Source organism: Sciurus vulgaris (assembly GCF_902686455.1).
Source record: "Sciurus vulgaris genome assembly, chromosome: 14".
NCBI classification, from domain to species: domain Eukaryota; kingdom Metazoa; phylum Chordata; class Mammalia; order Rodentia; family Sciuridae; genus Sciurus; species Sciurus vulgaris.
The window spans coordinates 59306865-59321727 of NC_136475.1; the positions used below are offsets into that span (position 1 = coordinate 59306865).

At 49.5% G+C, this 14863-nt stretch overlaps 1 protein-coding gene and 1 long non-coding RNA gene across 2 annotated transcripts in view; one reads left to right on the plus strand and one right to left on the minus strand.

Moving 5' to 3' along the window:
* Positions 1 to 14341, plus strand: part of KCNK12 (potassium two pore domain channel subfamily K member 12) — a 52847-nt gene extending 38506 nt beyond the window's left edge. Inside the window, exons 2-3 of the mRNA XM_079111634.1 lie at positions 9848 to 10745; positions 14162 to 14341. Of these exons, the coding sequence (XP_078967760.1) occupies positions 9848 to 10745; positions 14162 to 14204 (941 nt within the window). The 3' untranslated portion in view covers positions 14205 to 14341. The remainder of the gene's footprint in view (positions 1 to 9847; positions 10746 to 14161) is intronic.
* Positions 1597 to 9934, minus strand: LOC306644592. The gene is made up of 4 exons (XR_013759417.1): positions 9829 to 9934; positions 5665 to 5827; positions 4185 to 4987; positions 1597 to 1678 (listed from the first exon to the last, which is right to left on the minus strand). It is a non-coding gene; the product is annotated as an uncharacterized lncRNA (long non-coding RNA).
* Positions 14342 to 14863: the final 522 nt, after the last annotated feature.

The window sequence follows — 14863 nt, forward strand, 5'->3', positions numbered from 1 at the left end:
CTTTTTCCTTGCCACCAAAATTCCTCCACGATGTCAGGATGTGCCCGTTCCTTGTATGCTTCACCTGGGGCAGTTTGGCTGTGATGGGTCATGCTTTGCCAATTCAGCTTGGTGCTTTGGAGACACTTCCCAAGTCCTGCGGGAGGAGTGTCCTTAATCCTCACAACATTCAGAGATAAGCAAGCACGGACCATCTTAGAGGGAAAAGGTGAGGGTTAGAGAGAATAATGTGCCCCTGTGGCCTGACGGGCAGGTTCCCAGGGCTTCCTAGTTTCTCCAAAGCAGGGTGGGTTGCTGGAGAAGCTCCTAGAGATGGCAGGCAGTGCTCACAAAATACCGGCAGGTTCAGGCTGAGTGCAAGGTGGATGGAAGCTTCCTCCAGTGTTTCCCTCTTCCACAGATTCACTCTCTCCATCAGCCAGAGTTACTGAACGCTGAGCCACATGTGGGTACTGGCAGGCTAAACCTCACACTCATCCCAGGCCCTGTGCACGGCACTTACAGCAGGAATGACTTTCACAAGGTCCTGTTTCTCTTCTTTGCTCTTGAAATCCCACCCCATCTTCAAGGTCTTTCCCAATCACTCCACCAGGAGGACCTCAGCCTTGATTCTCTCCTTAACTGATCTGGCTGCACCAAAGGGTTTGGATTGTTTTAAATTCCCCAGGTGATTCTGTTAAGCAGCCAGAGTTGAGAACTGCCAAACTTGTGTATCTGCCTCTTTCCCTTATCACAACACAAGCTCCTTCCTCTATTCGCAGATATGCACTGTGCCCGTTGCTCCACTTGGTGACCTCAATGTCTATCTATTACACAGACCCAGTTTACAAATCTCACAAATGGGGATGATAAGAACACTCACTGTCATTCATCAAATCTAAGACCCCATCCATTATAAATGCATTAGCATTATATGTACCATAAGAATTTTTTAAAAATATTTTTTAGTTGTAAATGCACACAATATCTTTATTTTTTAAATTTATATTTATGTGGTGCTGAGGATGAAACCCAGTTCCTCACACTTGTAAGGCAAGCGCTTTACCACTGAGCCACAACCCCAGCCCCCATGAAGAATTTTAAATGCTGCTAAATAAACCACTCAGGCCATTGATTGTAACATACATTGTGATTTGAGACTATCACATGGTCAGCACCTCCTAGAGTTGTTGCAGGAATTCAATGAATTGCTATGTGTGAAGCGCTCAGCATAGGGTTCCATCAGCGTCAGCTCTCTTTCCTCCACATTTCAACCCTTTCATGACTTTTCCTAGCATCCTTTAGCACTTGGCCTCTTAAAAGGTCTGGAATTATCCAGGTTGTTCAGCTGAGATCCTCAGGGGGGTCCTAGGCACACTGATTTAAGAATCATTGCTCCAAACAAGTAGAATGAGATGTCTATTTATTCACTCAACAAATGTGGCTGGTGCCCATTCTGCATACCAGGCACGGTTTCAGGCACTGCAGGGTCACAGTGATTTTTTCAAACGTGAGACATCCTCCTATGTTTTAACATGAATCATCCTTACTTCTTCATGAGGGTGAAGTGCAGCATTTCCCAAAGATTAAAGTGATCTTAACCACTAAACACCAAATACACTCTGGTCAACATAGTTGGGGGACCTCAGGTAGTGTTAAAATCCACACATCACATGGGGTACATCATCACATAAGCACTCTGAAAAGTCCCAAAACAAATAAACTTGTCTCACTTTAAGTCATCTTTCTTTAATCGGGGGAATTCTCTCCACCCCTCACCCCCATTCCATCTTTTTCTCATCCTAAGAACACATTTTGGCATAGTGTATGCAGATTACAAACAGGATCACATTGGGAGGTTTACAGATAAAAAAAATCGAGGCTCAGAGAAGTGATAGTGACTTGCTTCAATCACTTCACTGATGGAGGCCACATCAGAACTCAAACTTCTGAATTTAGTCTAGTGCTTTTCCTGAACACTGGACTGCTTAGCCAGGTCCCTGAACCATCAATGTGTCCTGGAATGTGTCTGGGTTTGTGCCACAAAAAGCTGAAGGAGGAAAGGAGATTCATGTGCTCATGGAGATGGGATTCCAGAGGTAGACCAAGCTACAAGTCTCCTTGTTTGACGAGATACTAGGACCATCAAGATCTCAAGATCGCCTCCCTCCCAATCCACTTTCTATAGTGTCAGCTTCGTGCTAAAGCTGGTTCTCCTCCTGGCTCCTGAAGGCTGCCAGTCATTCTTGGGACCATCTCCTGCTCCCTGGGTCCAAGACAGCTCTGGTAAGAGGGAGAAATCTTTAACTCAGAAAAATTCTCTTCTCTTTGGCCTGAAGGAGGTCACATGCCAATTCCTAGGGCAATCTCTGTAGCCACAAAAATGCCCTGCACTGATTGGCTTGGGCTTCCCATCCTTGAGCCAATCATGGTAAGGGACTGGATTATTCTGATAACCTGGACTAATCGTGCTCTTTCCTGGAGTTGGGTCAGCTCTGCAAGTAGCCTGGCTTGCTACTCAGTAAAGGGTTGGGGAATGATTGTTAGGAGATGATACAAAGTCTGCCACTAGGGTGTTAGGTCAATGGAAATTCAAGTCAGATAGTAGCAGTTGGACATATTCCAACCAGGAGGGTTATCAGGGATGCCTTATTAACATCGTATCTCAAAATAATTTATTTACATCAGGTTTATCTGGGGAATTAGAATGCAGATTCCTGAGTCCCTTCTCTGACCTACTAAATACACCCTCTGGAGTGGGACCAACTTTGAAATCTGCATTTTAACTATACAGCTTCATTGCTTGGCACAGCCCTGGCTCACACATGCTGTCCTGGGGCAATTATGAGTAGTGCCAGTTTTACTCTCAAAAATACTTCAGATTGGACTATAAATTATATATCCCCCCTTGGAGTTGACAGTGCAGAGCCCAGCAGGAAAAGGACCCAGAGGGTAATGAGCCAAGACTTCCCATCTGTCTGGCCCAGCAGAAAGGGCATGGACTTCAGGGGCGGCTCAGCCTCTTACAAGCTAAATCGGTGACAACCTTCATCTCTTGGCCCACGTGCTTGCTCAGCAGTTGATGAAACAGTGCCTTCCCTGTAGGAGGTTGGAGGATTGGATAGGAGGTGCATGCTAAGTATCCCACAGAGGCTGCCACCCAGGGATGCACAGTGCAAACCAGCACCTGCATCCCGTCTCACTCCCAGGCTCCTTGAGCTGAACTCCAAAGGCCCTGTCACCAGGGCCTATTTGCGAAGGCAGCACCAGACAGGCTGTGGGAACAACTTCACAGCTTTTGTCAAAGTGGCATAATAAAGCCCCCAAGTGTCTGCTCTTTGCAGACTGTAATGGCAGATCAATTGTGGCATAAACAAAATAGCAGGCGTGGTGTGAACCCAGGGACAGATTACACCTCTGCAGGGTGTGACTGGGAGGAGGAGATTCTCAGGGTGGCAGGGTTTGCCTTTTGTCTGGCTGAAGCTTCAAGACCTCTCTCTAGATCGGATCTAGACTCCCACAAGTTGTTAATGCTTGGGGGCGTACTCCCCAACTCTGGGAAGCAACTGACTAGGCAGTAGCACCACACACAGACCTGACCCAGGACCCTGGCATCCTGAGCTCTGTGCCTATTGATATTGATGGGGAAAGAGAATGGACGATTCCCTCCTCGTCCCCGGAGCTGAACTGCCTCTATACAGGAAAGAGAGGAGGAGAAGCAGGCACAGGAGCCAGACCTCAGGAATCAGGCAGAGAAACTTTCTGCTTCCTACTCTTATCAGAGAAACTCCAAACCTGACTGTCCCTTTGTTGTGGGCAGCGAATACCCCATGTCTGGTCGCACATCTGGCATCACGTGGGGTCCGCGGTCACCACTTGATCAAGAGGTTGTGCTGAATGTAAGCTGAGCCAGAGTCACAAGACCCCAAGACAAATTCCAGCCAAAACTGTGGGACAGCAGGGAAAAGCTGTGCCCTGTCTCACGGCTGAGCCCGCTGGCAGCATAGATGGGGTCGGTAAAAAACCCTAAAAAATGTTGCAAGGGGCCTCCAAGCAGGCAGCCCATATCCTCTGTGAGGACAGGAGCAGCATTGTCTGACTTTGCATCATGTCTTTGAACCTAGCTTGCCTCCGCCAACCTTGGTCCTTGGTAAATGTTTGCTGAAGGAATGAATGGGTGGAGATTGGGGTTAACAGCTGCATACCTGGGATTGTCATCTTGCTGAGGCACTGATAAGGCCACCCCACATGGCAGGGGGTGGGGTAGAATGGTGGGGGGAGAGGCAGATCTCCTAGGTTCAGTTATCTAGGCAAAAGGCAGATCTTCAACGGGAATCCCCAAATTCAAAGGAGGCCTTAGGCACAAGCTAGGAGTCCAGGGATGGAGGATTCTAGAGTCTGAGGATGCCCCTGGTGGTAGAAGAGATGGCCTTGGCTATGTGGAAGTAGGTCAGGCAGGGCGGGACTGTGGGGATGCCAAGGGACAGATGAGTACCACACTGTGGTCACCCAGGCTGTTAACCAGGAGCTGTAGTATCCTCTTCTCCTGTGTGCTACACCTAGGCCCTGGGTCCTTCTCATCTAAATGGCCAGATTCTCTCAGCCAATGGACCCATGTTGATAGGAGCATTGAGGGAAAAGCAGGGCCCCAATCCTGGTCAAGGAAGCAGCAGTGATCAGTGAAAAGAGCCATAATGGACAGAGGACTTGGGAACAACCACTCCCCCATGAAAATACTCTCCTGGTAGCAGCCCTGGAGGACTGCAATTTGTTTCCTAAGAGCAATGGAGGTCCCTGGATTGCTCCGAGAGGACAGTCTTATGTGGTGGGCAGCATGGACTATAGATGTCAGCAGACAGGGGCTTCAGCCTCTGCTCTATTTCCCAGCTGTGGTTTCCTCGTCTGTTGAGCGGTGCCTGCCTCCTTCACAGGTTGTGGAGATGAAGTGAGATGGTGCATGCGAGGCTGGCACAGTGTGTGGCACTGTTAGGTGGTGGTCTTCAACCCACTGCAGAGCAAATCCAGATGGGAGCATTTTGTTAAACAGGCCAAGATGGATGCAGCTTTGTCTTCATCTATCGTCTTTAGGAACTCCCCTTCCAATCCCTTAACAACCTCTGTGTTAGAAGCCCAAGTTTTAAACACCAGTCTGAGGTTGAGGTTCATCCTTGGATGTTAACTCCAACCTGCACATTTGCTGCTAATGGAAGCCTAGCCTCCTCCCCAGCTCTGGCCTGACCTGTGGTGCAGGACCTACAGTGCATGGTGGGCATGGTAAGGCTTGCCCTGGGCCTACATCCCTGGAGCCACTGTTGTCAGCTTTTGCAAGTGGGGCTGCAGTGCCCACTGTTTAGACAGCATGCCTTTCACGGAGCTTGTCTATGGGTCCTTTGGAGTCCCCTGCCCACCACCCCATTCCTTGAGTGGATGTTCACCTTCTATTGTCTCTCCTGTGATTCCCCCTCATAGGGTCCCCAGCCCTCTGCCCCTTCACCTCTTACTGCTAAGGCCCCTTGTTCCAGCATACAGCCCTCCTGGACAATCTCCAGATCTCTTCCTTCCAGTGTCCTCGACTTTGTCACTCTCATGCATCCTGAGGTTGCAAGCCCTCCTCAACGTTGTGTTACAATAGCAAAATACATAAACTTATCAACTTATAAAAAGAAATGGTGTGTTTTGGCTCACGGTTTTGTAGGCTTCAGTCCTCAATCGTTGGCTCCACTGCTTCGGGCCTGTGATGAGGCAGCACATTGTGGTGGAAAAGCACGGTGGAGCAAAGCGGCTTACCCAGGGAGCCAGCTCTGTCGTGTGGCATGTGCTTAGCATGTACAAGGCCCTGAGTTCTGTCCTGAGCACCAAAAACCAAAGAAACAAACAAAAGGACGCTCACTTCATGGCCAAGGAGCGAAAGGAAGGAACGGGGCCGGGTCCCACCATCTCCTTCAAGGACATGCCCCCACGATCTAAAGACCTCCAACTAAGACTCCGCTTCTCAAAGATTCCACCACCTCCCAGCAGCATCACCCTGGGGACAAGGCCTTTAACATACGGGCCTTTCAGGGATATTTAAGGTCCAAACTACAAGTGAGACATGGTGAGGTAGGCCTGTAATACCAGTTACTTAGAGGCTGAGGCTGGAGGATCACAAGGTCAAGGCTAGCCCAGGTAACTTAGGGAGACCCTGTCTCAAAATAAAAAGTAAGAAGGGCCAGGAATGTAGCTGAGTGATAGAGTGTCCCTGGGTTTAATAATGCCACAATAAACAAACAAATAATCTTAGGAGTACAAAGCCAGCCTCAGCAACTTAGCAAGACCCTAAGCAACTCAGCAAGACTCTGTCTCTAAATAAAATATTTTTAAAAGGACTGGGGATGTGGCTCAGTGGTTGAGCACCCCTGGGTTCAATCCCCAGTACCAAAAAAATTAATTAAAAAAATCCAGTTACAGCACCCTAGAAGCACAGATCCCTTCCCTGCCCTTCCTCCCCTACCTCTGTGGCCGGACCCACCTCCATCAGCTTCTCACCCAATTTGCAGGCAAAGTTTCAGATTCCAGGAGACACTCTCTGGTTCCCCTGGAGCTCTCTCCATATTCTGCTCCAGCGCCCTGGGTGCCAGAGGGTGTCTGTGGCTCAGTTGGCTCTCCACTGGGAGTCAAGCTGCCTGGTTCCCTTCTTACTATGGCCCCAGAAGTTCTCAACGTCCCCCAAAAACCATTGCATCCTGGGGGTGGGCGGAGGATGCCTCCGTACTCCCCACCACCTCAACTCTACCTATGCCCATCATCCGCCAAGCCCTGGATAATCTCTAGCCTTCCAGCCCAGCCTGGAGGTGGTGCTGGGGTTACTAGACTGCAGACCCATTTTGCTGATTTGCTAAGTCAGCCAGGATGTGTCTGGAATTTTCTCTTTAAAATGGGAGTTACAGGGGCTGGGGAGATCGCTCAGTTGGTAGAGTGCTTGCATTGTAAGCACAAGGCCCTGGGTTCGATCCCCACACCCCAAAAAATAAATAAATAAAATGGGAGTTACAAACCACATACTGTCCTTGGCTTTGAGACCGTGAGTGAAAATCCTAAAAATATAGGAAAATTCAATCCAACATTTGCAACAACATTCAATTCAACATAAGCAAAATATTAATGTTCCAGGCTCAGGATTTTCCATTTCTTTAGGAATTTAACCCAGCCATCCCTCTACTAGAGGTTGATTTCCCTCAGTGAGCAGAAGCAGTGTTGTGTACCCTGTCTAAGCAACTGGCTGGAACAGGGCGAATGGAGGGCAGCGGTGCCCAGTCAAGCTGGAAGTCACTCCTCTTTGCCCGGCCTCCTTCTTCACCCATACAATGAGGGGTAGACCAGAATTAAGGTCCCTTACAGTTCTCACAGTCTATAAATTTTTAACAAGTTTTTCTTATCACGAGTGCAAGAAAATTCATAAAACACAGTTAAATTTTACACAGCTAGCACCATGTAACTGCCACCAGGTCAGCAGAACATTTCTAACACCCTAGAAATTCCCTATGTTCCCTGCCACCCCCAGAGGAAACCCCAACTCTGACTTTTATCAAAATCACTCTTTCAAAGCTGGGCATGGTGGCCCGTGCCTATAATCCCAGTGTCTTGAGTGGCCAAGGCAGGAGGATGGCAAGTTCAAGTCTAGTCTCAGCAACTTAGCAAGGCCCTAAGCAACTTAGCAAGACCCTGTCTCTAAGTAAAATATTAAAAGGGCTGGGGATATGTCTCAGTGCCTCTGGGTTCAATGCTTGTTGCCAAAAAAAAAAAAAAAAAAAAAATCACTCTTTCATTTTTTCTTATAATTTGACATCAAGCCAGGCACAATGGTGCATACCTGTAATCTCACAATAGGAGGCTGAGGCAAGTTCAAAGTCAATCTTGGCAACTTTGTGAGACCCTGTTTCAAAATCAAAAATAAAAAGGGATACAGATATGGCTCAGTGATAGAGTACCTCTGGGTTCAATCCCCACTACCACAAATAATAATGATAATTTGACCAACAAAGTCTGTTTCCCTAAAAAAAAAAATCTGGGATTTTAGTTTGTTTTTACCTGACCTTAGATTTTATATTAGTGAAATAATGCAGAATGTATTCTTAAGTGTCCAGCTTCTTTTGTTTAACATTCTTTTTGTGAGACTCATCCATGTTGCTGTAAGTAGCTGTGGTTTGTATTTTTATGGCTGTATAGTATTCCCTTATGTTGCCAGACACTTTGGCTATCAAGTTAGAACTTTTTAAAAATACAAACACATAGTCCTGCTCCACATGTAGCCATACAAATTTAGAGGTGATTTCTTTCTTTTGGGGGGAGTGTTTGCTAAGGATTGAACCCAGGGGCACTTTATCTATGGCCTACATGGTACATGCCCAGTTCTTTTTCATTTGTTTTTGGATAGGGTCTTGTTAAGATGCTGAAGGTCTCACTAAGTCGGTGAGGACGGCCTCAAACTTTTGACTCTCCTGCCTCAACCTCCCGTTTGCCTGGGATTACAGGCATGCACCACCATGCCCAGTCCAGAGGTGATTTCTTTATGAGTCAAGGACTTGAGTTTGGCTTTACAGTATAGCAATCCCTCTATCAAGTTCTTGGGTAAACTGCTAGTTTGAGATTGGTTTTCATTGCTGTTTTTTGTTTGTTTTGTTTTTCACTCTTCTGTGGTCAAGGTCTGGATGTAGGAGCATAACCCATCTTCTTTAACATGGGTAATATAGTAGGATTTTCCCCGAATTTGAGTCAGTAAGCATAAGATGAACACCATAGTCAGAAATTTAGGCATTTCCTCCAGGGAATCTGCAGAATGATTAGAATACAGGTTTAAGAAATTTACTATGAAAGTATTATACGAGATGTTTTCTTGGTCTGCTTAGGAAAACTGGCAAATGGAACCAAACTCTTCTCCACCCATTTCCCAGCGTTGGCCTACTCCATTGGCAGCTTGGCCTCCTACCATTGGGCATGAATTGGGCAGAAATGCCCCTGAAGTTTTGCTGCCAGAGGTACCGGAAGGCGCTATCATGCTTCTTAGGCAGAGGGCCCATTTTCAGCTCAGACTCCAAATAGCAGCCCCCTCCCCTTGGGTCCCACAAAGAGATCATAGCCAGCACAGGCAGAGCTCAGGTTGCTGGGGTAGATCAGCCTCTGCTCGCCCTGGATGTCAGGAGTGAGTACCCAAGGGACCTTCTGTAGAAATCAATTGATAAAGACTCCTTGAAAGCCTGTGATTTAAACAAGTGGGTAGCTTAAAAGTTATATAAGATTTAAAAGCAATAAGCAGCTGCCCAGGTACAGGTCAGACCTCCCAGGACAAAGCCCATATGCACAGTCAGCAGCTAGGCCCCAACCTTCACCTTGGCCACAGTGTGTGCAAGGGTGATTGATAATGATCCTTGGAAGGGTAGGAGCTGACCACCAGGGCCAGAGCCACGCTGGCACTCTGAAGGCTGTGGGTGGACTCACTTTCCTTTTGTCGGCTTCACAAAGCCTTTTCCAGTGACCATAAACTGTAGCTACCTGAGCACACTGTCTCGTTCCAGAGTGAGCAACCCCAAAGATGGTGAAGGAGGTGGGAGAACAGGTGTCACTTGTTGGCCTTTGGGCATGTCTGAGCAGTGGTTTCTGCTTTGTGTGCCCTGAGTAGTCTTTCCTAGTGACTATTCTGCCTCACCATGTTCATTTATAGTTTGGGGGCTGCCAAGATTAGGAACCATATCTAGTGTCACCAAAGGAGAGAAAAGTACACACCTAAGTGGAGCCATTCAGAATGGCTGCCAAGTGGGTACTTGCATTCTCCTGCCACACACACCCAGGTAGGGTCCACCTGCCCTTGCTGACCCGCTCTGTGTCTCCACAGGTTTCGGCATGACCACCCCTGCAACAGTGGGTGGAAAGGCCTTCCTCATCGCCTACGGGCTCTTTGGCTGCGCGGGGACCATCCTTTTCTTCAACCTCTTTCTGGAGCGCATCATCTCTCTGCTGGCCTTCATCATGCGCACGTGCAGGGAGCGCCAGCTGCGCCGCAGCGGCCTGCTGCCCGCCACCTTCCGCCGCGGCTCGGCGCTCTCGGAGGCCGACAGCCTGGCGGGCTGGAAGCCCTCAGTGTACCACGTGCTGCTCATCCTGGGCCTGTTCGCCGTGCTGCTGTCGTGCTGCGCCTCGGCCATGTACACCAGCGTGGAGGGCTGGGACTACGTGGACTCGCTCTACTTCTGCTTCGTCACCTTCAGCACCATCGGCTTCGGGGACCTGGTGAGCAGCCAGCACGCCGCCTACCGGAACCAGGGGCTCTACCGCCTGGGCAACTTCCTCTTCATCCTTCTCGGCGTGTGCTGCATCTACTCCCTCTTCAACGTCATCTCCATCCTCATCAAGCAGGTGCTCAACTGGATGCTGCGCAAGCTGAGCTGCCGCTGCTGCGCGCACTGCTGCCCGGCGCCCGGCGCGCCCCTGGCCCGGCGCAACGCCATCACACCCGGCTCGCGGCTGCGTCGCCGCCTGGCCGCGCTCGGCGCAGACCCCGCGGCCCGCGACAGCGATACCGAGGGCCGTCGCCTGTCGGGCGAGCTCATCTCCATGCGCGACCTCACGGCCTCCAACAAAGTGTCGCTGGCGCTGCTGCAGAAGCAGCTGTCCGAGACGGCCAACGGCTACCCGCGCAGCGTGTGCGTCAACACGCGCCAGAACGGCTTCTCAGGCGGCGTGGGCGCGCTGGGCATCATGAACAACCGGCTGGCGGAGACCAGCGCCTCCAGGTAGACCGCCCGCCCGCCTGCCAGCGCCGTGGACCCTCCCCAGGCTGCGGGCCGCCGGGCGTGATTTGCTTCACTTCTCTCAGAGCTGGCGCTTTCTTAATCTTTATCCAATAAAATGAAACCAAAAAATTTTATTTTTTAAAAAAGAAATACTATTTGGCCAGGCCTGATGTTATCAAAGGCAGGTTTTGGGGGAGCCTGTGTCCCTTGTGAGTCCCCTCTTGGAGAACCATGGCCCCCAGAGATTTTTCTCCAGGGAGGAAAAAAAATGGCACCCCAGACCCCCTCATCCAGTGCACACTGCAGCAAGGAGAATGCCATTCCCGGGGTCTGCAGACCGGCACTAAACCCTTCCCCATGCACATAAGCAGCTGGCAACCCCAAAGCATATGGTGCAGCTTTTCATGGCTCCGAATTACCTCCTCAGCATTTAGAATCCTGGCCCAGCCTAACAGCTTCCTTCTGGTCGTCAGAAGTGATATAGTCACAGTTTTGACAGGTGGGGGTGGGGAGAGCCATATGTTGCCTCCCCATGTATATATATAGAACAGCCACTACACACTGAGAATGGTGTAGTATTATGCAATGAGATGAAACATAGCACAACTTGCAGACTGTGGCATTTCCCCCAGATTTGGAAATTGCAAATGGTAAGGGGCTTAGTTGGCCTTTCTCAGCCTGGAGTTAGTCCACTTAGCACAGCACACGGGCAGCTACTTCTAATGGTGGAAAGCCCAGGGTGGGCTGCAGGAGGGGAGCTCAGGCTGCAGGAACCCTGCTCTGCTTTAACCGGCAGATCTCCAAGGCACATCTTAAGTCCCCCAACCCTCCTTTCATTCACAAGCTTCATCCTCATATAGGAATGCTCTTCATTATTAACCAAGAATATCTGACTCTTCACAGACAAGATTTGTTGTTGTCATTTTCTTCTTTTTTTAACAACTGTTGACAGTTTGACATTTTACCATTATTAGAGAGCCTGTTGGTGCAGAGCATGGCCCCCTAGCTGCCCCTCCTCCTCCCAAGTCAGGGCTCTGCCAGCTACACCTTTGGGAACCCAGGGCCTGTGCCAACATAAACCCACAGTAGCCATCCTGCAAATGTATTTGGGGGTTTGTAATGGCAGGGTTCCATTCAAAATCCTGAGTGCCCCTCAATAATCAAGTCAGTTTTTGTTTTTGTTTTTTTCATGTACAGTCTTCATTGAAGGTGGAGGAAGACAGGGGGAATCCATGGATTGGAGTAATTTTTGGATTAAAGTTATGGGGCTGGGGATACAGCTCAGTTGGTAGAGTGCTTGCCTGTCAAGCACAAGGCCCTGGGTTCAATCCCCAGCACCAGGGGAAAAAAAAAAAGAAGTTATGATCTGGATGATCCTCAAGATGAGGGACAGATTCTCCCAGAAGAGCCCTCTGTCTACCCAGGCTTCATTGAAAGGATGGTGGCTTGGGCTGTATACTACTTCTGATGGGAAGTCTTAGAAAAGCACCACCTCACCACCAGCTCCAGAGATGCTATGACATCTCCCTCCCTGGCAAAAGGTACAGACACTTGTACACACATACCTACCCCCAAACATGCACACGTGCACACTCACCTATACACAGCATTAAGAATCATGTTAAATATCAAACTCCTCTCTTCTCTTCCAGTTTATGGTAAGAAGGGAAAAAAATAGCTAGGATCTTAATGAGTGACTCTCCAGGTACTTTGGGTAATTTCTAATTTGGGTTGGGATTGGTTTTTAAAACACGGGACTTAATCTGAGATGAAACCAGTGAGGTATGGCTGGCCAGGAGAGGAGTGAGTCTTGCTAAATCCTGAGGGGTAAGCGCCTCCAAGAACCCAGCTTCCGGGATCCACCATGATTGTCTGGTCAGGCCTGTGAGCACCCGTCTGGATGCTGGCTGCATTCATAGAAGGGGACTGCATGTGCTCAGAGGCACATGTTAGCAGGACATGGAAATAAAGTGCCAGGTTCATCTCTTTTAAAGAAAAAACCATTAAAAGGCATCCAATTAGAGATGTCACCTAGGCAACGGGAAATAACTTGGAGATCTGAGCTATCCAGAGGAGGAAGTAAAGATCCCCATGGTAGAGGCAACTGGACATGAGGACTCAATCTACAGGCAAAATAGTTGCCTATGTAGTGGAAGGCAGCCCCAGCCCCAGCAACAGCACAGAGAGCCAAAGGCCCAGTCACCAAGTCTCCAACCCAGCGACCAGTGCACAGCCCTAATGGAATCCTGCCCCTTCTGGAGGGACCAGGAACTGCCTACAGAGAAGAGAAATACAAAACATTCCTTGGCAATCTCCTCTGTCAATAGCGCTTCCTACAGTCTATCCTAAGTTACTTATGTTACAGCCTTAGCTGTTTTCACTTCCTTTCCTACGCTTTGGCTTTGGAGGGAGGCAATTGGGGGCAGCTGAGCAAATATGTAAAGGAGCCATAAGCCTCACATCTTCCCAGAGAAACATTAATCCTCCAAGGTACAGTGGTAGCTCAGGACCCAGGGCCACGTGTGCATTTTCCCTCAAGTCCCCATCCCTTGACCCCAATCTCAGTGACATTGGATGATATAGCACAATGTCGTCCTTCCCTTCAAAAGGCTCAGGGCTGCTGCCTTGAAAAGCTGGGTCAGAGGACTTGATGGAGCATTAGACATACCCCTAAAGGACGAGTAGTTAAATATCCTGCTTGAGGTCCTTCACTGAGAAGTAGGGATGGGATGGGGTCTTCACATCATTTCAGGAACAATGACGTTGATAGGGACCCCTTTCCTTCATGCAGATTCCAACCTTGGGCTGAGAAGGGCTCTATTCTGCCAGATGCCAAGGGCTCTCACGCCCCACAGCTCACTGCAATCTGCAACTTGCACAGGCTCTGGGAAGTGTTCCTAACCTCAGGCTCACACTCACCCATCTCAGGCTGGACTGTGGGGCTCCTATCAAGGCAGCATGACTCCAAGAAGCCCTTGCCATTCAGCTGTGACCATGCAGAAGCCAGGGTCTTGGTACTGGGCCCTCTCAGAGTTGAGCAGGCAGGTTAAGAAGCCACCAAGGTGCACCTGCTTGCTAAAGGTGAGTGATCAGATTCCTTCATTCTCTGAGTGAAGCCGGAGGCCCAGGCCTGGTGAAGGAGTCCTAAGGCTCAGGGAGTCTCAGCCCTCAGCCTGTGGAAAAAGTCAGACAGCCCCGGGCATTCAAACAGTACCATGCACACGTGCACCCGCACACACATCAATCAGCCTTACAAAGAGCTATTAGCCCTTCTCTGCAAGGAAAAGTCAGTCTGGGCTGCTTTAAGAAGAAAGATTGCTCATGTTTGATTCCCTAGAGATCTGCTAGGGCCTGGAAAGCCCCTCTCTACCTTGGCGGAGCTTTATGTACCATGTGCATGTGTTTGTTTTACACAGAAGCCAGCATCCAAAACCAAGCCGCGTCCTGAGCAGCAGTTGACCCGAAGTCTCCATCCCTCAGGCTGTCCAGCAGAGCCCTCCTCCTGCAGGCTCTGGGGTGAAGGGTGGCTGAGCCCCCCTGGGGAACCGAGGCAGAAGACAGTCCACCGAGGCCGCGGAGGAGCTGTGGGCCATGCAGTTTCATCTTACTGTAACCTTTTACACTAAAAAATAAAAAGCACAATTCCACATCACCGCCTGGAAAGCACATCCAGACTGCGACTTAGGGCAGCTGCAGGGCTCTGTTTGCTGCAGCAGTTGAATAACCCTGGCCTTGGAAACTCAGAAACCTCCTCCTAAGGGGTAGAGGGGCTAACGAAGCCATTCCTGACACCCGGTGGGCTGGGCAGTGTGGACTTGGGGTCTGGACTCTTGCCCCTGAAGCAGCTCTGTCACCTTCAGGCACCCAGGGTGTGTCATCACTCGATGCCAAGCCAGCCATGAGAGGTCTGCACTGGCCCCTTTCCTTTCCTCCCAAGGGAAGCTGCCCCTGCTTTACAACTCATTTTCTATGCTACTCAGTCTCTCAGGAGGGGGGTGGAGCATGCAGGGCTTCTTCGACAACACGTTTCTTTTTCTGAGCGGCACTTCAAGAGAGGACTTGAAGGGTGTTTAAATTAACAATGAATAAAATGCAGCCTGCCACCCCTGTGAGCTGTT